The following is a 23,252-nucleotide window of genomic DNA, read 5'->3' as shown; positions in this document are numbered from 1 at the left end:
TAAAGGAGTAATACGTGACTAAAATACGCCACTCAAGAGGGAGTCATGCATCATTAAACCCATTTCCGCACTGGAAAATGTCTACTCGCGATTTTGAAGTTACTCAGGCGTTTCGATCTTAAGGTCGTCTCAAGTAATCCTTTTAAAATATTTTGGAGATGAATTCATCAAACGGTTCCATGAAGGGCGTTTTAAACGGAACACATGGTTGCACAATCTGACGCGTGTGCGAGGCCGCAGTGACAATTTCCGGTGAATTGCTAGAACGCGTGCGAGAATGCATGGACGTGAGATGGCAAAATAGCCCATGCTCTTATTTCGTTCGTGCATTCGCGCATTTGCACGCCGTAATGAGAAAATAATGCAGTTCTATCCTGTGCAATCACATGCACCTGTAAAATGGCATTAAGAATGACCCGTATCCTACACTGGGCGGTAACGGCGCGAAAATCTAATGTGATCTATTTTCTACGAGCGTAAAAAAGTATTAAATCTTCAGGGAAAGCATATGCTATATAGTTTTTGATGAAGGAAAGTCACAATCATCTTTTCAACGCCCTTCTATTTTTACTTCTATTATACTTTGCGTTTTATATTTACCTACAGACAGTAGGTAAGCGTCCATATTGAAATTCCGATTTGCAGCCGTCTGTCTCAGCAAGTAGAATTGTTTCTACTAGCTTCAAAAATAAACTAACAGATGAACTAGGTTGACAAACCCTAAAAGCAGCATATTTGTGACAATTTCAAAACAAAATGCTGCAAATTTTATCAAGTCTCATTTTCCCAGCTCAGTGGGACGCACATTAGGAGTGGCTACACATTACTACGACGGGAGGAAATGGTTTAATCAATGTGAATGCGAATTAAAGCTAAAAGGATAGGCCGCTTTCAGACGAGACGACTTTTCGCCGGCCGCCGTTCATGGCACGGCGCCTAGAAATGCAGAGTCGTATCGTCTGAAAGCGGTCTCAATTTCTCGGCCCGTACCATGAACGGCGGGCCGTGCGTAACACCATCAATTTATTTCATTCACAAGTTTTTTTATACGGCTTAGCATGAAAAGGGAACGGCTTGGAGCTACGTCTACTCCGAACACTCATATTTAAAAATATATACATGCAATCGTTACAAGAATCGATGCAAAGTAAGACAATACTTATAAAATATATGCTTTGTAAAGTAGATCTTTATTATAGGGAACTAAATCAGTGCCTAAAAATCTTTTTATCGAAAACTCCTCTATTTTCATAATTTTAAGGCCCCTAGAGAAATTTTAAGCGCTTAGGTACCACATACGCGCACTAGTCACGAATACTGCTGGGGAAATTCTGAAAATCTTATTTCCCATATGTATACGTATTTATCAATATTTTTAAATGTGCGCCAAGTCCGTGGCGGATTAAGGGTTGGTCGCACCCCGTAATTTATGGAAAATTTTAAAATTAGGAAATTTTTAAAGTGGCTCAACGATAAAAGCTTTTATTTTACCAGCTAAACAAAAATGCTAAAAAATAATTAATGATTATGTGAAAGCCAGCACTTTTTAACTGCATATCAGACCTCAACGCACGACCACTGTCACCAAGGCTCCGTGGAAACCAATGAACTGCACCCCTCCTCTCGCCCTCAGCATCAATCTTAATCCACCTGTGCGCTCAGTGCTCCAGAGAAGGCAAGAGAGATCTTATCTACAATGTGTATGACATCATCGGCGCATAATGTTACCAACATACAGTGGCACCGACTCCATGGGGCCTGAGGGGCCCCGAGCCTCCTCAAAAATTCGTTATGGATGTGATGAAAAAATGTGTCAGGCTTGTCGATTTTCCCCGGAGTGCCCAGATATTGAGATTCGAGTTATCAGGGTTCTAATGTTGATCATACGACTCTTCTAAAATGCTTAAAAAACTTAAAATTCACTACTTATAAAATTTCCCGTGGCAAGATCCCCGGTTTGGGCCCCCCCAATTTTTTTTGTAAGTCAGCATCCCTGCCAACATATATGTACCATGTAATTGCAAATTTTTGCATTCATATGTATTTTTCATGACATGACTAGTAACTTTCTTTTGTAACATCCTTGGACAAATAAATTATTTTAATTATTAAATGAAGTGGGGAGCTAAGAAGAAGCGATTCAATACCACAGTCGGGATTCAGATAAATGAGGAAGAGGAAGAAGAAACGAAATAAAACAATTTCCGGTGATTTAAAACTCTCTGATTGGTGCATATAAGGTTCAAACAAAAGTTTTTAGTACTCAAGGCACACTGGGTCAGAAGCGATTTTGACTCCATCAGGTTTAGTAGCTAAATGAAAATATTTTGATACTATTAGTCATGCATAGATACAAGAAAAAACATATATGTAGATGATAAGAGAAAACTTTAATGCATAGTTTTCACATCTGAAAACCTTGAATCCAACACACTTCAAGTCGGTAATGGGTGGTATCACATTCAAAGGATAAGATCGTCATGTAAATAGTGTATCTTGACCAGAAGCAGTATTGTACATGTAGCTCTGGTAGGGAGGGTATTTAAGATCCATGCAACAGAAGATTAAATAATTTTAAATCAGGGCACCCCATGATATTTTCTATCAAAACAAGGGTGCCTTTAAAAATAGTCAGGGAAATTCATGAGAACTAGTCCAAGGATAGGAAGTACTACAAATTCTCTGAGTGCCAGGAGGTAGACATCTTTAAAGCTAAAAATTTGTCTCGTTGCAGGGGGAGGAGGCCCCCTTGTATCCTCTCCATATATCTTTCACTGGCAAGAAATAATAGAAGATGATCTCCTGGAAAGAGAGCTGAAAGTTTATAATGTCACTCCATGGCAAAGGCATGGCTGGATTAGTGAGAAGGCAAGCTGATCCTTGCAGTGATGGGATTCTATTTGAGGATTTTTAACATGAACCACATGCATCTGAGGAAGTAATGTGGCCCCATTTGGAAATTAACTGACTTGATGCTGAGGGCAGTATATTCTTCTGAGCATAGAGAACACAATATGTGAAAATGCTTACTTCCCAACCCTGCAGAATTATGACCTCTAGATTTGCATCTTCCAAACAGAAAGAACATAAATCAGATCCAAGATCACAAAATGGAAGAATAAACTAATGAAACAGCAATATGTATACTCTTTTAACACCATATGATATTAAGAAAGGAAGGTTAACCTTATTCCTTCAATAAGAGATACATTAAGGGATCCTTGTAACTTCAGAAATGAAGGTATCTGCTACCTATATGCCTATAAGCAGTAATTATTGACTTGTTTTTCTTGGTCGTTTCATCAGCAGCACAACAAAAATAGAAAAGAAACAAAGATTCCTTACTAGAAAGTCTAAATGGTCCAGTTATCATCAATGACACTAATTGCAGAAATATTCATGTTATTGATAGTGGTATGAGGAACTTACAGTTTTAAGGATACATGTAAAAAAATAACAAAACAGGTCATGACACACAAAAAATTTAAAATCATAGTCAGAATAAGATCTGGTAGGTAAATTCTAAGAAAAAGGACTGAAAATAAAAACAAACTACCCATTTTAAATTTTTGATAAAATTTATATTTTAACTTGCAAAAATATATAGTTGCAGCTATTAAGTCTTTTAAATTTCTCAAGAATAGAGTAAAAATCTGCAAAACAAAAAAAAATATTTCTAGTGAAAATGATTGAGGCTTATGAAATACTAATAAAAGTGAAAGAGTGGTGAAGCTTCATTATATTGTAAATACAGTACATAAAACCTCTATGTAGTGAACCTATTTACATCATAAACCTCCATACTTCATGCCACCCCTACGGTCCCGCGAGATTTACATGTAAATTTATAGGCAAACCTCTTTGTAGTGAACCTCTTCATCTCATAAAACTTCCACTTATCATTCCAAGGAGATACCCCCTAGACAACCTAACTACCTCTGCAAATCGTACCGAGACAACTAAAGACCATTAATGCAGCCGCGATTACGTACATGGAATGACATTTTCAGCGATAAATGTTTCACCCGTATTATTTTTCTCATATGTACAACTTTATTATGTTGTAATTTTCACATTAATCATTAGTTGTGGCCTTTCTGTTCCATATGAGAGCATACCTAACAAAAGAAAAAAGGTATCCAACTATCCTAATCATTTTAAGTGACTGTTGAATTAAGTTAGAGATCACATTGTTTTCTCTCGAATCATGGCAAAAATCATGTGATAGTACTCACTTCCTGTAAATATTGAATAATATATACATATATTCCGAGGAAGGTGGTAATGCCACCGAAAATTAAGTTATTAATGTGAGTTTTTAATCTTTATCTTGTGTGTTCTGTGATACTGCCCATCCTAGGGTTTTTTACGTTATTTACCTCGCCGAGGAACATTTCAAAGTGTGTATATAATATATATATATATATATATATGTTCACTAATGCATGCATGTTTGTTTAAACACATAAATAAAATGGTTTAAAAGACAGTAGTGCCTTTCATTTCCAAAGGATATGAAAAAATGGTGTCTATCATTGAAACCTCTCTGTAGTGAACCTCCAAACATCAAATTGCCCAAATTTTGGTCCCCTCCATTACAATGTAAAGAGGTTTTACTGTAGTACCAACTAGAGAACTGAAAAGACCACACACATCCAACATAGCCTCCACAACTCTTTCTGAGCTATCAGTTAACTAATAAGTTATCTTCCCAGTCCTACTCAAGGACTACATACAGCCAAATGGCATCTTTAACTTCACTAAATAAAAATTGAAAACAGTACAGACATAGGCGGATCTAGGAGGGGGAGGAACACGGGGGCACGTGCCCCCCCCCCCCCCCCCCCCCGACCCTTAAAAAATATGCAAGATTTTAAATACGGTTCCATTATCATGGCATTTGATTTGTATTACGTGGTATCCTTGTGCCCCCCCAGAACAAAATCCTGGATACGGCCTTGCTTGTGCCCCCCCCCCCCCCAGAAAGAAATCCTGGATCCACCCCTGAGCACAGAAACACTGAAACATAGGCTTTCCCAGTGAGATTCATTAGTATCAGAGGCTTTAGGGAGCAGCTGCATATTGTGCTTTGTCACATGAACTTTCGCAGCCATTGCAGGTGGCATCATCAAGCAATAATGCACAGAGATATGTGTGGTAACTTCATTTAAGACACAATAAAAATTTGTAAATGTGAATAGAAATCGTAAAAAGTAGGATTACACTAAATAATATTGATAATTAAGAACCATGACAACGAAGTTTACTTTGATAAACAATGAAGGATTTGCAGGAGTGGTGGAAATTACATATACAGTAAAACCTCTTTACATCGTAATGGAGGGGACCAAAATTTGGGCAATTTGATGTATGGAGGTTCACTATAGAGAGGTTTTAGTGGTAGCCACCATTTTTTCATATCCTTGGGAAATGAAAGGTGCTACTGTCTTTTTAATCATTAAATAACTATATTTAAACATATATGCATGCATAAGTGAACATATATTTACAGTTATACATTAGGAAAAGGATTACACAAAGGTAAAGTAACTAGTTAAAGAGGCCTTTTTATAAAATAAATTAGTTATTGGTTTTGCTTAAAATTTTTTTCAAACTCTTTCGAAATAATGTTTTCAATTACATGAGCACTTTTTAATGTCATTTTCACTATAAATAAATCACTAGCTGTGTTCGTTAATGCCTTTTGACCTAAGAAACTATTCAATTTACTAATAGTGTTCGGGGGAAAGTACAATAGTTTTATATTTCTCAACATAATTTCTTCATCCTCGTATTTCACTGCCTGAGTGTTTTAATTGTGCAGCCTAGATAGACAGTTTCTTATGTTTTTCCTTGGTTGTTTAAAATAGATGTCAGGGTGAACCATGGCTTTCCAAAGGTCATTGCTACATCTTCCTTCTGCCAGCCCTCGTTGATGGCTAGAGAAATAGCTAATTATGTGGTAATGTCAAGTAGTCGCCTTCTTTTATTTCTCGAATCCATCATCAGCCTATGATTAATTAAGTAATTTTTATATTTTATGGGCAATAATTGAAAATACTCCTGATAATATCTTTTAGAGAACTGATTTATCATTCTTATAGCATGTGACTTGTTAAAAATTATAAAAATATAAATAAACATGTGACTACTGCAAAAAATAGACAAGAAATTGAGCACAATTTTGAAAATTTCATTGAATTCTCTCTCTCCAAAATATAATGCAAGTAGTGTTCCGAAGAAAAAATCTGTCAGGGGCACACAAAAATGCTAGGTCTGCGAAAGGACGTGATTTCCCGGCGAGAATGCTAGGCGAACTACTTTAGAATGCGGTGGCGAGGGTAAGAAATTTCATTGCCCTACCGCATATCAGCTAATTAGCTGTCTCCTTCACCTAACATTGTCGCGCATGGATTGATGTTCGTTCAGTATTGCTAGAAAATGACATCCCGGACTCCCGATGGAAGAGTCAGATTTTGCGGCATAAATACGCAGGCAAGACATATGTCACTAAGCGCAATAAATTATGAACTACGATCGTTCACGAAAGCATCGAAAAAATTACCAAGGCAGTAGTAAGAAAGTGCTACACCGGGAAATGTGGGAATGAAATAATTGCAAAATTGTATTTGATTTATTTCGAGTTGCAGTATATTCATGAAATATTTTCATTTTAGAAGCAGAAGTAGCAATGCGGTCAAGTAATTCTGTCTCCATGGATGGGAGTGAAGTTGGTTGAAATATTTCCGCCAGCAAGTGATTATAAGCTGCGCTGGTCGCCTCTTTTATTAACTGAACATTGTATGTAAGCACTTACAAGAAAATAAAGCCATAAGTAAATGAAAGCGATTGCTATCGCAAGATTTTGACCATGATTTGAGAGAAAACAATGTCTTCTGTCACCATCATCATTAACTGCCACTTAATATGATTAGGAGAGTTGGATGCCTTTTTCTTATTTACTGTTAGGTATGCTCTCATATGGAACAAAATGGACCAAACTAATGGTTAACGTGAAAATTATTAAAGGTGTATAAGAAAAAAATAAGCGTGAAACATTTAGCGCTGATAATGTCATTCCATGTTCGTTATTGCGGCTGCATTGATGGTCTCTAGTTGTCTCGGTACGAAATGCGGAGGTAGTTAGGCCGTCTCGGGGGTGTCTCGTTGCTATGATATATAGAGGTTTTACGATATAAAGAGGTTCACTATAGAGAGGTTTGCCTATAAATTTACATGTAAAACTGACGGGACCAGAGGGTTGGTATGATGTATAGAGGTTTTCGATGTAGAGAGGTTCACTACATAGAGGTTTTACTGTATCATTAATTAGCAGTCCTTTTAATCCATAATTCCAAATTAACTCATATAATTGCTGAAAACTGACGGAGATGATGAATCTCCAAGTCTAGCGGAAGGGGAGTCTAACAAACAACTAGATATGTCATATAATGGTTTCAAATTCATTTTTATAATCAAATTAGCTAAAGATTACCTGCAGTCATTGCAGCAATGAAAGAAAATGTGTCACCTTTAACAAGGAAATTTATCATTAAAAGGTACGCATATTTTTAAATTTAAAAGTTAATTTATTAACTCAATTGACTTGCTTTTGAGGCAGTTCAATTACGTATCATCAAATGCAGATCCCCATTCTAATTATTTATGGAAAATGTGGGGTACACATTTTATAGTAACCCCTCATTGTTAGCAAAGGCTTTTCCATTGTAAGATGAACACGAAACTTTTTTTTGTTAATCCAGAAGGAAAAATTACCTTGTTTCAGATGCATGCAAACAGGAATCAAATTTCTTAACCTGGGGAAGGAAAGGTTTAGATCTAAAACCCATTCACCTCTGAACCAGGGGCAGATTTAGGGGGGGGGGGTTATGACCCTAAATTTTATCAATTTTTTTTAATTTCATTAGTTTACTAGGTTTTATATCCTCATAAAAGAGTATAGAGAGTGTATATGCAAATGAATGGCTAAAAGTCTCAAATGTGAGAGAAGTTCAAGTTTTATAAATCTTAGAGTGTATCGCTCCAGTGACGGATCCAATTAACACTTGATAAAATGATAATTTTGCTCGGATCCCCACTACTGCTGGGAGGTTACCCTCCAGACCTCCTGCCTAGCCTCCCTTGCCCCTATCCTGGATCCGCCACATGTAGCACTCCCTACTGTAAAAACTCCCCTTTCTCCCAGAGGATATTCCACACTCCCCTGACCCAGATTATGAACCCCCCTAAATTTGATGTTGAATTCACCACTGCTATGACCATAACAAACTTTCCATTAAATGTCATTTTTATTTCAAGGTGCCTCGATCAAAGTAACATCAACTCTTGATAGCTCAAATCAAGGTCCGCAAAACCCAATCTAGCCCCATTCCTCCTATTTCATCAACTTCTTTTCCTGGCAGAGGTTCATATGATTTAAACCAATGATTAAGATTAATCTATCAAGACAAATGATGAAAAGGATGGAAACACAAGAGGGAAAATAGCTTCTAATGATAATTAAAAAGACATTATGCTCTCGGTAGTACATTTAATTTCTGCCTATATAACCACAAGTTATAATATATACTATTTACCATCATCACATCATATACATATATGCATATATTTTCAATCATTAAACCTTATTGCAATAAATTCAATATAAGAAATTTTCATCAGTCAATTCAATCATACAGAAATTTTCAACATTTTTTGCTTTACTTGACAACTAAATGCGAGCAAAATTCACACTCTCTTGAACCTCAAGTTTTACCACAGGAGACTGAGTAAGTAAATAGCAAGGGATACCCACAGGATTAGATCTTACAAGCAGGTCGCTTGTCTGATGGATTCATTTGGGCAAAACGTTAACCGAATCTTGCAACTATTTAGGATATCCCTGGATGCCTTAGTCGGCATCACATTTTTTTCCTATATGCTATCACTTTACATACTCAAATACTTCCTTGACAGTAATTTAAAATGGCCTCCGCTAGGAAGCCATTTAATACGAGTGTTATTTCCGCAATGGACAAGAGAGAAAGAAGGGTGAATTTTGCTCTCACTCGACATGTGGAGAAAAAAATAAAACCATAGTAGGAGACAACCAATAAGTCTTTGATACAGTTTTCCTTTTTAGCTCTATTGATAGCACATATTAATTTTTTCTATATGTATATGCATGTGTGTGTAACTCTATACTTATGTTATATGTATAATGTAGATATATATTTATATATTTTATTCATACGCAACAGAGACACATTTTTCTCGTTTTATCTGTATGCACGCACGTAACTTTAATATATATTTATATAATTTTGTGAGTTCTGGTTTTTAGTTTTTTCTGAAAGGATAATTGAGGAGACTTCTCCCCTCGGAGGAACGAAGAGATTTCTTTCGGGGAGAGATTCTTAAGACAATGATACTCGCATGTGCATACATGCAACAACCACACCCTAGCACACTCACTCACACTAGAAGAACATTTTTTAATCAATCATGTTCATCATTAGCTTTATAAGGGAGACAGAAACATATGATTCAGGTATATTTTTAAATTTAAAAGATTTTTTTTTATTTACTTTCGTCCACAAACCCACTGACTGGTGCAGATTGCTCGGGAAAAAATCACAGCTCATGACCTTTAAAACGTTTTCGAGTTTTAAATGGCGATTGGTCACAAATCGATAGAGAGCAGTCCGGAAAATGGATTTTCACTCACACATTTTTTTTTCCTGGGAAAGTTGTAAAAATCGAGAAACGGTGAGTGAAATTCCCGCGCAATTGAGCCCCACGCACAATGATTCAGCAGCGGGTTTAAGTGGCTCGGCGATGGGTAGAACAAACCAATTCCGGCATGGTTAGTCCAGGTCATCACCTTTGCGGCAAATCCTTTTGAATCCCTTGCTACTCATAGAATATCAATATATATTTTAATTGCATTTTAAAAAGGAATTTTTTTAGGGGAGAGCTTGGAGAGGGTTGAAAAGGAAAGATTTTTTTAAACGGATTGCAAAATGAAAATTTTTGGGAGAGGAGAATTTTTTTTTTTGAAGATTTTAAAAAGTGGATTTTTGATTTTTTTGTTTGCATGTAAAGTTTACCCCATTTTTTACATGCAGATATTTTACACTATCATCTCGTCTTTTCAAGTCAACAAGTCTAAAAAAATATTAAAAGAGGAACAAAACAAAACAATGATATCTGGAACTACGAATTCGCCTTTCTGAAACGGATATTTCAGAAAATCTCAACAGAAAATTCTTAGTAACCATTTTTTAACATTTTGAATAAATCAAATAATCCTCAAACAATACCATTGTGCCTCATTTAAGATGGAAATGTGTACCTATTAAATAATGGCAACTCATAGCGGAACTTCACGATTCACAAATTTCAATGATAAAGGAACATCTTATAATGCTTTTTTCCAATCCACAGGAAAAGCATCAAGTAATTCACTGAAAATTGACCTAAATGAAAATTATTGGGCACATAGATGTTTAAAATTTTATACAATATACGACCAATTAATGACCCATTCACTCCTTATGCATCAAATTTGTGATGTTATTTAATATTTTAATACAAACGCCAATTAATGGGTACTATATTTGTATACTCCAAATAAAAGCTTTATAACTCTGCTCAAAGACTTGTGCTTTCTCTGAAATCGTAACGATTAAATCATAGGAAATAACAAAACCCAGATTAAGTCATGAGCCCCAAACTAATGATCAAACTTATGAGGTATATGTTGGCACAAGTCATTTATAGCAGTGCTACAATCCTTTCAGGGAAACATATCGTTATTAAAGGATGGTATGCCTTGCAAGTACATAACACTATTATTCATTAAATGGTGACTTACGTCTTCAATTATCGCTGATAATTGATGTTTCATGTCTTTAAATTTTAAGGGATTATTGATGTACCACTAATCCTCCATTGTGGTGATATCTGTCCCTCCCTGTGCAACTATCAGGCCAAACAGATCGGAAAATCTAACATTGAAAAATAAGTGTGCGTGAGTGTACACATATATATTCCCAGTTTTGATCTTCTTTCACTGGCTTTGCCCGCGATGATTGAGCCAGCAGATGAAGATCAGAATAGGAAAAAAATTGAAAAGCAAAAATTGAAAAAGGTCTCTGCAAGTTTACAACAGGGAGATCACAGCTGCAGGTCATGTCATAAGTGTGTCACAACTGGATAATTTTTTACACTTTGTCCACGAGTCAACCATCAGTTGAAAGTGGTAATCAGCACACATTACAGAGATATGCAACCATTCATCAACTGAATGATGAGCACATTTAGACAAAAATTTGCACAAGTCCTATGTAAAACTTTTTGTAGAAAATGGATGATTAAAACAAGCTGCTAGAACAACATTAAGCACCATAAAAACACTTGAACAAGAAGTGTTTCCCATCATATGGGCAACTTTTGCTGTCAGCTCACAGTTGACTGACTTTCTTGAAGTAGGTTCAACATGAATAGCTGATATTTGATATTATCTTAGCATGTAAAGGCCTAACACAAAGTAGGCCAATAGCTTTCAAGCCTCAGCACGTATGACAGGAAGATAAAGAAGAAATAGATAGAATTAGGGAGAGAAATAGGACATAGGTGCATTAACAAAGTTAACCACAACAATCATTTACTTGACAGCTTATTGAACACCAACGCTCCGATATTCTTGGACCAAGGCAGCCCCTCTGCCAAAATAAATGGATTTTCTTCAAATAAAGTTGGGCCGGTTGCATTCAGCTTTTGAATGATTAAATATTTCCACTTCCCATTCAATATTCGTTGTGAAAGTTCCTCGACAATGACCAATGGGTTGCCTTAATGAATTATTTCTTCATTTTTCCACAGTATAATAAGCTAAGCACGTAAGTATGTATAATAATATACATACACACATGCAAATGTGAATGCATATTATATATACATACAAATATACATTAATCCATACACAAATAAAGATAGATATATACTGATATATATCTACATATATAAGTGTATGATATGAGCGGAGATACAACACTAACAACTTCTAAAATGGAGCACGTATTTGGATTGGATCCAAGTAAAAAAATTGTGTAAAACACTCAGTCAAAGAGTGCCACTATAATGATGTTTCACATAAATAGACATTGTACCAGGGCTTTTGACGTTTTGAAAAGCCACCTTGTCACCTCCTTTGACTACACTGAAGCACTCACACATTCACTCGAACATACAATACTTCAAGGATCCAATCTTTGGCATTACTTGCTTGGCTTGTTTTGTGCGACTTCTTTACTCTTGCTTACGTTTCATACTTTTCGCCCCACCAAAACGTAAACTCTGGTGAGGGATCGGTGAAACAGCTCACATTCCATTCAAAGTAATTGTTCCTTGTGCTTCTTCAACAAGCAATTGTGTCTGGAATGTTATTCCATATTGATACCATATGATTCCAGCAATTTTACAATAGTGTATATATATTTTATATACATACATACAATTTTCTAAACATAAATGCAAAAATTAAAACAATACTTGAAGGTTGACTCTCACATTCACATTAGCAGATTGATGATGATTATAATTTTATAACTTTAAGATGACTTGTGATAACCCATGCCCATGAGTTGCTCATGTAAAATTGTAGCACATTATGTATGTATGCAAAATCCTAGCTGCGTTTAGCTTCCTTGTCGTCAGGGTCCATATCTCTGACCAATTTCCACAGTATCTTTCCACCCACCACCTATGGACATTCACTGACACTGATACCTAAGGGCAGATAAATTTTTAAGTACCATCGATGGCATAAATAAAATATCTGACCACACATTTGCAGCACGCAAGCAATTACTGTGCTGTCTCACTCCGCAACATTATTAATAAAGACAATATCCATATTTTGATTATTGAGAAGTTTTATGCCAAGGATATTTTCTATGCGGTCAGCAAAAAAATATATATGCGCGTATATATTTATACATATTTTTTTCATTTACACAAACCATTAAGGTAAATTAAGGCTTAGCCATTTTTTTCAAATGTAGCTAAACTGACCAGAATTATGACCAACATGAAATTACTAACAAGACTAACATACACACAAGATAAACCTGTGGGCCTAAAGTGGACGCACAGGGCCTCATGGTTTCATCAGTCTCTGAAAAAGGGGATACCCACTTGAATTGTACAAAAAATGCTTCTTCCAGATTTCACGTAAATACACCCATCGTACCAAATGCACACAAGATTCTCTCATACACACGAAAGCGCGCGCGCATATACTTCCATTTTTTCAAAAACAACTTCACTCATTTTCTCTCAATTAACATTTCATCTCTAAAAACACTCATTCAAAAAATATGTGTAGAAATTTAAAATACTGATTTCCGACTTTCTTCTCTTTTTTTCTTCAAACACCGTAGCTGTCCCACAATATTTAACCTTGCTTCACAGATGGCTCGGAAGCCATCAGGATAACCTGTTCCTTCTTTCTTCGAGAACTCTGTTTTTTTTTCTACAGGAGTAGTCCGTTAAGCATTGCTACTCTAATATGCTTAGCCATTGCACAAGCAAGAATCTATCAAAATTCACCCACAGCTACCAACCTCCCAAGTGCTTCAAACGAACAAATTTACTAATCTTGAATGTTAATAAGTGATGGCACAAAAGACATTAAACAAGCCATTAGGCTTCATGAGATCACCATCTTTACCCATGAAAAGGTAACACACTACTCTGCATGTCAACACTTTTCAAAAAAAAAATGTAGTCTCCAGAGAAAGAATGGAATAATAAAAATGTAACTGTAACCAGCTAACAATAATATACGATTGAAATCAAATCTCTGGGCAAATACCCAGAAGACCTTTCAAAAATATATGCTACAGTGCATTGACATAGCTGAGAAGGAGTAAAACCTCCTTTATGTAGCATGAATACTTTTTATCTGCTGTACATGGAGTTAAAATGTCAATGGAGTCAAGTGGTCACTTCTAACATTCAGGTGATCCTCACTTCAAAAAACGTAAGCAGAGAACAGCAAACTCACCTGCACTCAATACTAAGGCTATCAATGGACAAAGCAGATTCAACAAATTCAATGGCAAAGTATTTCAATATCAGCATTTCCCTGCTTTGAAGTTCAACAAGAGGGCATTCAGCGTGTGATGAAAGCATTATTGTTGACGAGGATGACAAAGGAAACTGCAAATGCTAACGAGCATGTTAAGGCTTTGAAACCTCTTTTAGGTTGACTTTTACATCATTCAACAAAGAAAAACTTAAAATGTAAACAAATTTCAATGACAGGATCTTGAAAGATGTTCTGAATTCCCAACAAACAATTTCCTGCGAGTTTTTCTATTTTGGTTCGTCAAAATTTGTCAAGTAGAGATATTCTCCAAAAGTCTACCCTTCAATAGCTCTTTGGAAGAAAAAGGAATTGCAATAAATGATGCCCTAAAGTTACTCAATTGAGGTAGAAGATACGCAATTACATAAGGGAGGAGGTCAATATAGTTTTGGCGTAAAAACTTGATATTGTTAAGGAAAATATTTTCGAAATAAATTTCTAGGAATTAAATATTCAAAGGCTTAATAATGCTGATTCCTTCAGAACAGCTTCTTAATAAAAAAAAGGCTGTTCTTTGAAGTTGCAGTTAGAGAGAAAATGACTAGCCAGAAATGCACTTTGGCCATCCTCAATGTTCCTTCCATAAGTATGGTAAGTGACTCCTCTCTTCAGTCATCAACAACACTTACCACCGAAAAAAAATGCCACACGACTTCCGCTACGAGGATATTAAGAGGGAGTGAGGGGTGCATGAATTCACACAAATGTCCACTCACTACGGGAATACAACACATCCTCTCCGATGTGAAGGCAGGTAAGTTGGTCAAGACAGTGCTTGGCCATGTTGAGGATCCTGGGGGCTACGTAGAAATTCACCGCCTACAGCGGCTTCTGTCTCTTCACCAACACAACGACAGCATCTTCAGAACTCAGTGTTGTGGTTTGCTGAGGAGTCTGGTGGTCTCAGGCTATACTGGGCCATTGGGGAGACAACCATTGATGGCTCTGTGTTCCTCCTCTTTATTTTGCCCTTGGTTTTCTTCAACATGGTGGCCTGAGGGAAATAGGATTCAGATACAGTTTAAGCTGGATATAATCTTCAGAGGATAAAAAGAGTGTTGTGGCTATAGGAGGTATTCAGCAGAAACCATAATATTAACCAAATCTAATAATTTTACCCTCATATTAAAGAGATTGTAAAAATTGTAATGAGTGATTGGCAATTTGATGAACCAGAAAGGTACAAGAATATCATAATTTACCAATTATAATATGAAAGAGGGTCAAAAACAAATTCCATATATGGAAATCCAAAAGGGAAAATATGTATATTAAATGGAAAAAATGAATTTTTAACTACATTTAATTAACCATAATGTTATATAAAAAGCACCAGGGAATCCAGTCCATTTAACTCTGTTCAGAACAGAAAAAAAACATGAATTGCGATAATGCAAATGCCCACAAGTATCTGCATTTGCCAATAAATCACGGTAATGCATGAACTGATGAATTCATTAATTACTGTTAAGTCTAGTGTGGAAAATATTCATCTTCTATTTGTGTAGAGGCAGTTTTAGGATTCTCCAAGTACAAAGGTCACGATCCTCTGATAATCAAAAAATAGGATGTCTAAAGAGAAAATTTATAATATTAGGCATATTATTCTTTTTCTTGTGATATTTTCTGTCATATGAAGATGGTGAGAGGGACCAAGAGGGGGATAGTTGAATCAAAATCTTCTGACCTTGAATGATTAAACTTTAGAGACAGGGATCAACAAGTCATTGCCTTTTTTACCTTGGATCCTTAGACGAGGTTAGATTTTGGGAATGAATAAGGGAATGGCATGATGACCATGATCAATCAATGGGTTGGGATACATTTGGGAGATTCCAAAAGTTAGAATTTTGAGCTGTCATTGAGGCAGCATGAGCAACCACTAATGAAACCTGTTGGTGACAGTTTAGGGGGGAACAGTCCCTATATCCTCTAAATAATAAAAATAAGCCTCAAATGTTTTATTTAATGTCATAATAAAATTAAAGCATAAGTTTTCACTCTTTTTTTCTCAAACAAATAGTGTGCTTTTTTGTAAAAAAATTACATCTTACGCAGGTAATAAAAAATAATAAAAAAAGTTTACAGATTATACTCAAATGTTATCCTAAAAAATCAAGCACATTAGAAATCATTATCAGTAACTAACTAAAATGGAGAATGTAACAAATTTTGATGTTTCCAAGGCCTAGTGCCGACCACGTAAGACTAGAAATATGCATATTTAAAACCCTATTTTGAAAAGTAGTTCTGCTAAGGTAAGAAATATCAACTCAGGTCTTTAACCTGAACACTATCTTATGAATGCTCTCAATCCTATAATATTACCTTGCAGGCAATTCTAAAAAAGCTACCAATTTATTTTTTCACACACATGCTACAGACCATATGCTCATTCCTACCTATGTAAACATATATGTACCATAATGAATTAGAACTTAAAAAGACTTTTTAAAACGCATCATCCAAAACCAAATGAGATGAAAACCTAATTCTCACATTAGGATTTACGAAATTTTGGTATCAATGTAGAAAAAATTGAAAGGCCTCAGGATTCAAAACGAGGAATATACTCATAAAAAAAACTTTGCACAAAATGTGAAATAATTCAAAACTTAAAAATATCATAGCATGACATACATTACAGCGTGTTTTGCACAGGATGCACAAAGATAATAACTTATTCTCTCCACAAGATTTATTGCAGAGTTTAAGAAAGATATGACCTTTCTAATTATTTTTCTCTTTAACTACACAGAATAAAAATGACCACCTTTTTATACCCTCCAAAATATGTCTTTAGCAATATTTAAAGAACTATCCTGAGTCTGACCATAGACACAGATGTTTTTGAAGAGGAGAGATTAATTAAAGGTGATATTATCTAGATAACTAAAAATGTAAAAAAATTACCTTCATTCAACTAAGGATGCTAGAGAATAGTTTCAGTCTTAGTCATGCTTCCTCCTATCCATACTCAAGAATCTACGTATCACTTATCCATTCAATTTGAAGACTATGGTTAGGTAGGTAAGGGTAGAGCTCACTTAAGAATAATCCGCAAGCATATGAATTTCACACATTGTGAGTAGTTTGGGGATTTCACAAGGCTTCATCCAATATCTCCATACTTCCACAGCTAATTCCATACGCACACATTGAATAAAATTGTTGCTCGGTAATACCAGATATACTTTAAGTAAGAATTTACACCATCCTTCCACCGTAATCGATTCCTAGGAGGAAGAAATCTTGGGATGAAAATTAAGCTGTATTATCTTAAAATAATGAAGGCTCAAAGTATAAAATTTCATCACGGATAAGTGCATAAAGTGCGCAATGGATTGTTGTGACTTCCTCACCAACCAATGCACCCTAATTCAAAAACCATTGCATCAATCCCAAATGCTTCCCTTCAATATGTTACACACACCATTCTAGTGGATCATAATACAAAACCTTTGTTTTTGCTCCCAAACAATGTTCATGTATGCACAGCAGCAGGAGCTGTGATCATCTCTATCTCTACCCTTTCCGCATTAATGAGTGCTGCTTTGTAAAAAGTAACGACCATGTATTACTCAGAACATTCTAACACTTTGACTGGCAAAAATGCATCCAAGCATGAAAATTAAAAATGCAGTTGCTTTCAAAACTTGAATATTATGACAGACTGAAAAGAGCAAATAATTTTTTACTCTCATAAATCGATAAAGAAGTGTATGCCTCATGTGCATCCCTGCCCTCAAGACATACCCAACATTTTCCAACAACAGATGGGAAATTGCATTTGCACAAGGAAAACTGAAATTGATGAAGAAAGTTTAACTTTGGAAATAATGAAGACAAAGTATAATGAATTGAATCGTGAACACAAGTGAAAATTTATGGATGCAAGGAGGCAAACAGCTACTGCTTCAACAATAGTATGATATCACTTTCTATTGAAATAAGCATGTAATTTGAAGAAGTGGAATTTCATGCCCCATGTAAATCAGTTATGAGGATAAATTTTACATAGAATATGGCATGGAAGCATCAAGTAGGAAAACTTCTGCGAGAGAGATTTCAAAACCATGGTATGAGGAGTTCATCATATTAAAAAAAGAATATGTAGTACACTGATAAAAACCTAAAATGGAACTTTATGTACAAAAATTAATCTACCACTGAGCTGAAAATAATGCCCAAAATACTGGTTTATTGGCTAAGAAAAATAAACCAGCATATATCGATTCATTTATCACATTGCAATCCTAAGATTGGTGTCTACCACCATCCATTTTCCCTATCTCATGCAATTCATTATATCGCCTTAATTATCCATTATGTACTTAAGCTTTTTTTGGCTTAAAAAAATGTTCATTTTATCTCAATTAAACCAATGCATGACTACATGGTATTAAAACTATGTGCATTGCTTTATATCCAGTAAGAAAGTGAGTGGTAATTAGTGAAATGCATGGAGCCAATTTTCAAAATTCAGGTCCTTCTAGCCAAATAATTTAATGCAAAACATTTTGACTTACAGGGAATGTAACTCTTCTGAAGCAATTAATTAAGCGTCCCAGTACTCGTTATAGAGAGGGGTAGGGGGGGGGGGCGGAACCCCCAAAATATAAAAGCACATTTACTTTGCATCACAAAAGAAAACCAAATATTGAAATATCATGAATTCACAAAAGATTTTTTTGAAAAATGATGTTTTTTCAATTAAGAAAAGTGTTAAAATTAGTTTAAAACCCTCAACTTAGTACCCTGTTTTACAAAAATTTCCCCCCTTGTTTTGGACCCCCCTCCCCCCCCCGAATGAAATTCCTGGCTATGCCACTGCAAGTACTCGATCAAACTTCCCTCCATATGATGGGCTAAAGCCAGCACATATAATTACAGAAATTTGTATATGATTCATAAACGTTGATATCGGTTTTAAAATAATATAAATACAAAAATTTATTATTGACCAAAAAGGCAGATCAGTGGCGTAGCCAGGGTCCAGGGGCCCCGGAGCCCCCCCGCAAAATATGAAAACTCAATAATGTTTCTTCACAAAATAAAACAGAATACTAAAAAAATCATGTTTTTACAAAATATTTCTTTAACAAATGAAGCTTTTTTGATTATGATAAGTGTTAAAATTAGTTTAAAGCCTATTACTTAGTACCCTGTTATTCAAAAATTTTCCTCCTGGTTTTGGACCCCCACCCAAACAAAATTTCTGGCTACGCCCCTGAGGCAGGTAAAAGGCAGTAGAAGTCATTCGGGGTGCTAATTTAAATTAAAATAAAATAGAAACAGTCCACCATCAATGAATGGAAAAAACTTTTTTCACACTCATTTTGAATTGAATTAACAAAAAATTTTTATCAAACGATTTAAGCATTGATTCTATTTGAGGGCTCTATCTGTAACTCTTTTCTGCTGGCAACCTTTTTCTAAATTAACTTTTAAAATAGTTTCATAAGCTAAAAGATTGTTAACTTCCCCGGCAAATACTATTGATTCAATCTTCTTGGTTAAGGCACCGGCACTTGGGTAAGGCTGTTTAAGGCCAATTTTTTCACGAGAATTTCCCTCACCCAAAAATTGGTTTTAAACAACCATACCCGGTGCTAAACATGAGAAGAATTCATCAGTTTCATAAGCTGCTTCTGAGTAAGAAACCACGGCAATCCTAATCACGTAAGGCTTCAGTTGTATTTTTGGATCACAAAATCTCTCACAACTATGTTTGGTAGGACTTGGAATTCATTATAAAGTGAATGGAATCTTATAGGAAATCATACAAGTAAACACGAAGGATAAGCATGTAAAATTTTAAGCAATTTAAATTTGAAGATAATAGAAATCAGTCTCCTTTGAGGGGAAGCATCTCAATATCTGAAGGAACTGCTGTAAGCATTTAGAGACCAATGTGTCAGCCAAGCAAGCATAGAAAAACTACATTTTCTTACATGGCTGTGTTAAAAATGAAAATTATTATTTTATAAGCCATTGAGGTGGGACATTGGCAAAAAATAACCAATCACCTTATAACTTAATTGGAAAACACCAATAGAATAAAATCTGTAATTGTGGCAAAAAAATATTTTCATGTATTTTTAAGCTAAAATGAAAAAAATGCTTCTCTCTAACATTTAAAATGATTTGAACTAGGGATGAGTCGATTCCACTTTTTTTAATTCCGATTCCAATTCCTAATCCTTCAAATCAATTCCCGATTCTTGATTCCATCGATCCTTATTCCTTCTAACATATATATTCCTTCTAACATGGGATATTGATATTATCTGTAGCATTGCTGACATTAAAATTTAAGAATTGAATAAAATAAAATAACAATAGCCGTGGTGGCTACATTGTCGTTTAGCCATATAGGTTATAGGTTTTTTTTAAGGTCAGGTGATCCATGTTCTCTCTATTGCTCTTTTGACAAAGTGGGTAAACACCAAGTCAACCTTAGAGTGAAATGTTTAGATGAAAATTACATGCATCAGCAATGCAAATATATGAGCAGCATAAAAATCATTTGAAGCTTTTGGAAAAGACTGATCTGAAATAATTTGATAATTGTCTCTACACATTTGTACATATCTACTGCCTCGAACTATGATTGCGAGGAATCTAGTTTTAGGTAGTCTTCAAAAGTGACCACAAATTTTTACTGCTGATGAAGTTCATTTAAAGTAAAACTATTAAGGACTAATATAATGCCATGCATGCAATGCTTCCTATTCATTAATTGAACAAATTTATAGAAAGAATTAAATGGCAGTACTTTTCATTTTTGGTGATGTTTCTACCTACTTAGCAGACCAAAATACAGAAGTATAACCATTAAAAAATGCTTTAGCCAGGTCAAAGGCTAGGTCATACTTTCCATGAGGTCAACAAATCTCAGTGAGCTTGTTTCAAGCCAGTTATTGGCTGGAAAATGGAAGAAGGATTTGTGATAACTTATATTACAGAAATTTTCTGTACAAATTTCTCGGTATGCCTGCATAATTGGTGGCATCACTTCCAAGGCCTATATTCAAACCTACAACCAGTGGCGTAGCCAGGGGGAGATCTGGGGGGTCCGGATCCCCCAAAATATTTAGATGCATAAAAAAATTAATTAAGCATGGATCGACAGAAAGTTTACAGATAATAAATTATCATATCATTGTTAAAAAAGGTTTTTCCTTTTGTTAAAATAATAAATTATGAAACGATACGTTTACGCTCGGCTCTGTTGATTGGCAAAGAGAAAGTCACGTTCCGCGAAACTTTCCCTCCCCAAACCCCCAATTGCTTTTGCCACACCAGCACACCCACAAATTTAAATGAATGAAATGAACAGTGTCTAAAGCTGAATATTTGCTTGTGTTTAGTTGATGTAAAGACTTCTGTCGTGTCACCAGCTAATTTATATTTACTGACAGTGACGGGATGAGTGTCGTTCTTTTGATGTTTTTTTAACGCTAAGGAATCAAGTCTTTATTTTACTCCTCACTGCTGCTTCTTTCAACAATGAGTAAGAAAACCATTGATCAGTTTTTTAAACTGAAAACTTTAAAAACGGTCACAGAATCACGAGAAAAAGTGTTAGTTTCGCTGTTGCACCGAGAGTAGAAGAAACCACTGATGGCTCGACGGAAGAAGAAAGAAGTCCGTTAATTCCAACTCAGTGTTATTCATCCTCTTGTGACCAGTCAAATACTATTTGGCCTACAGATTATCAAGTAAGCATCATTGGCCTAACCTCTATAGATATAAGAATAATTTCTGACCAGCTATTTCACTCCAAAACAGTTTTATAAATCTGCGGATTTGAAAACCAAAGTGTTGAATGATCTATTTTATCCAGATGAGAGTTTTATTTTTCCAGTAACCGTCATTAACAATAAAAAATTAAAGTTTCGGAGTACCTGACTAAAAAGGTTCAATTCGATTGCAAATTCTAAGGTTAAGGATGGAACTTATTGTAAGTCTTGTGTGTTATTTGCCAATGCGTTCACTGGTAAAGCCCAACACCACAAATTGGGAGCCTTAGTAACTACGCCTTATAGGAAGTGGAAAGACGCAATAGATAAATTTACCTCTCACAGTAACTCTGAATACCACAAATTTTCTTGCGTAGCTGCAGAAAGCTTTAAGAAGGTCGATTCTGGCCGAGTAGAAGACATCAAAATGATGTTACATTCGCAGAAGAAGACAGAAAAAGAACAAAACAGAGCTTCAGTCAAGCCTATAATTAACACAATTATATTCTGCGGAGAAAATGAAATACCCCTTCGGGAACATCAGAACAGTGGGCCACTAACGGCTGAAAAACCTTTAGAAAAGGAGGGAAAATTTCGAGCCTTGCTAAGGTACCGAGCAGTCACTGACGAAAGTTTAAAAACCCACATTTTTAATTGTGCACGAAATGCAACCTTTACTAGCCCTGAAGTACAAAATGAAATTATTGACATTTGTGGAAAACTTATGCAGAAAAAGGTTGTTCAATCTGTAAACAGTGCAGATTGTTTTTCCATTTTAGGAGATGAAACGCTTGATGTGTCTGGAAAAGAGCAGTTTTCACTTTGCATTCGACACATTTCGAATGAAAATAAACTTATCCGGAAGGAAGACTTCATTGCTTTTACCCACATAACTGATTTGTCTTCTGAAAGCATTTACGAATCTATTTTAATCATTTGTGCAAGAGTAGCTCTTAACATGGATAAAGTCATTGGTCAAGGGTACGATGGTTTTTCAATGTTTAGTGGTCATTTGCCTGGGGTACATAAAAGATTTCGCGAATCACATCCCAAAGCCATTTATGTGCACTGTGTTGTACACCATCTGAATTTGGTTTTGAATGACTCCTTAGACATCCCTTACATAAGGAACTGTTTGGGAACGATAAACGAAGTGGTCAATATGATGAGAAATAATACTCAAAGTGGTGATATTTTAAAAATGACATAATGAGAATCTTGTACCAGACTCTCAAAAAACACGCCTCCTCCACCTGTGTGACACAAGATTCATCAAAAGACAAGATTATATCAACACATTAGTTGAAGTTTTTCCAGCTATTGTTGCTACTATGCAAGAGTTATCTACTTCT

General features: G+C 35.4%; 1 protein-coding gene across 1 annotated transcript in view; it reads right to left on the bottom strand.

The window, feature by feature from the left end:
* Nucleotides 1-8,534: 8,534 nt before the first annotated feature.
* Nucleotides 8,535-23,252, bottom strand: part of LOC124164529 (diacylglycerol kinase theta) — a 239,081-nt gene continuing 224,363 nt past the window's right edge. The window contains exon 20 of the mRNA XM_046541887.1: nucleotides 8,535-15,149. Coding sequence (XP_046397843.1) covers nucleotides 15,018-15,149 — 132 coding nt within the window. The 3' untranslated portion in view covers nucleotides 8,535-15,017. The remainder of the gene's footprint in view (nucleotides 15,150-23,252) is intronic.

Source organism: Ischnura elegans, chromosome 8 (assembly GCF_921293095.1).
Source record: "Ischnura elegans chromosome 8, ioIscEleg1.1, whole genome shotgun sequence".
NCBI lineage: Eukaryota > Metazoa > Arthropoda > Insecta > Odonata > Coenagrionidae > Ischnura > Ischnura elegans.
Note: the sequence above shows the minus strand (reverse complement) of the source record. Positions and strands in the feature narration are given on the sequence as shown.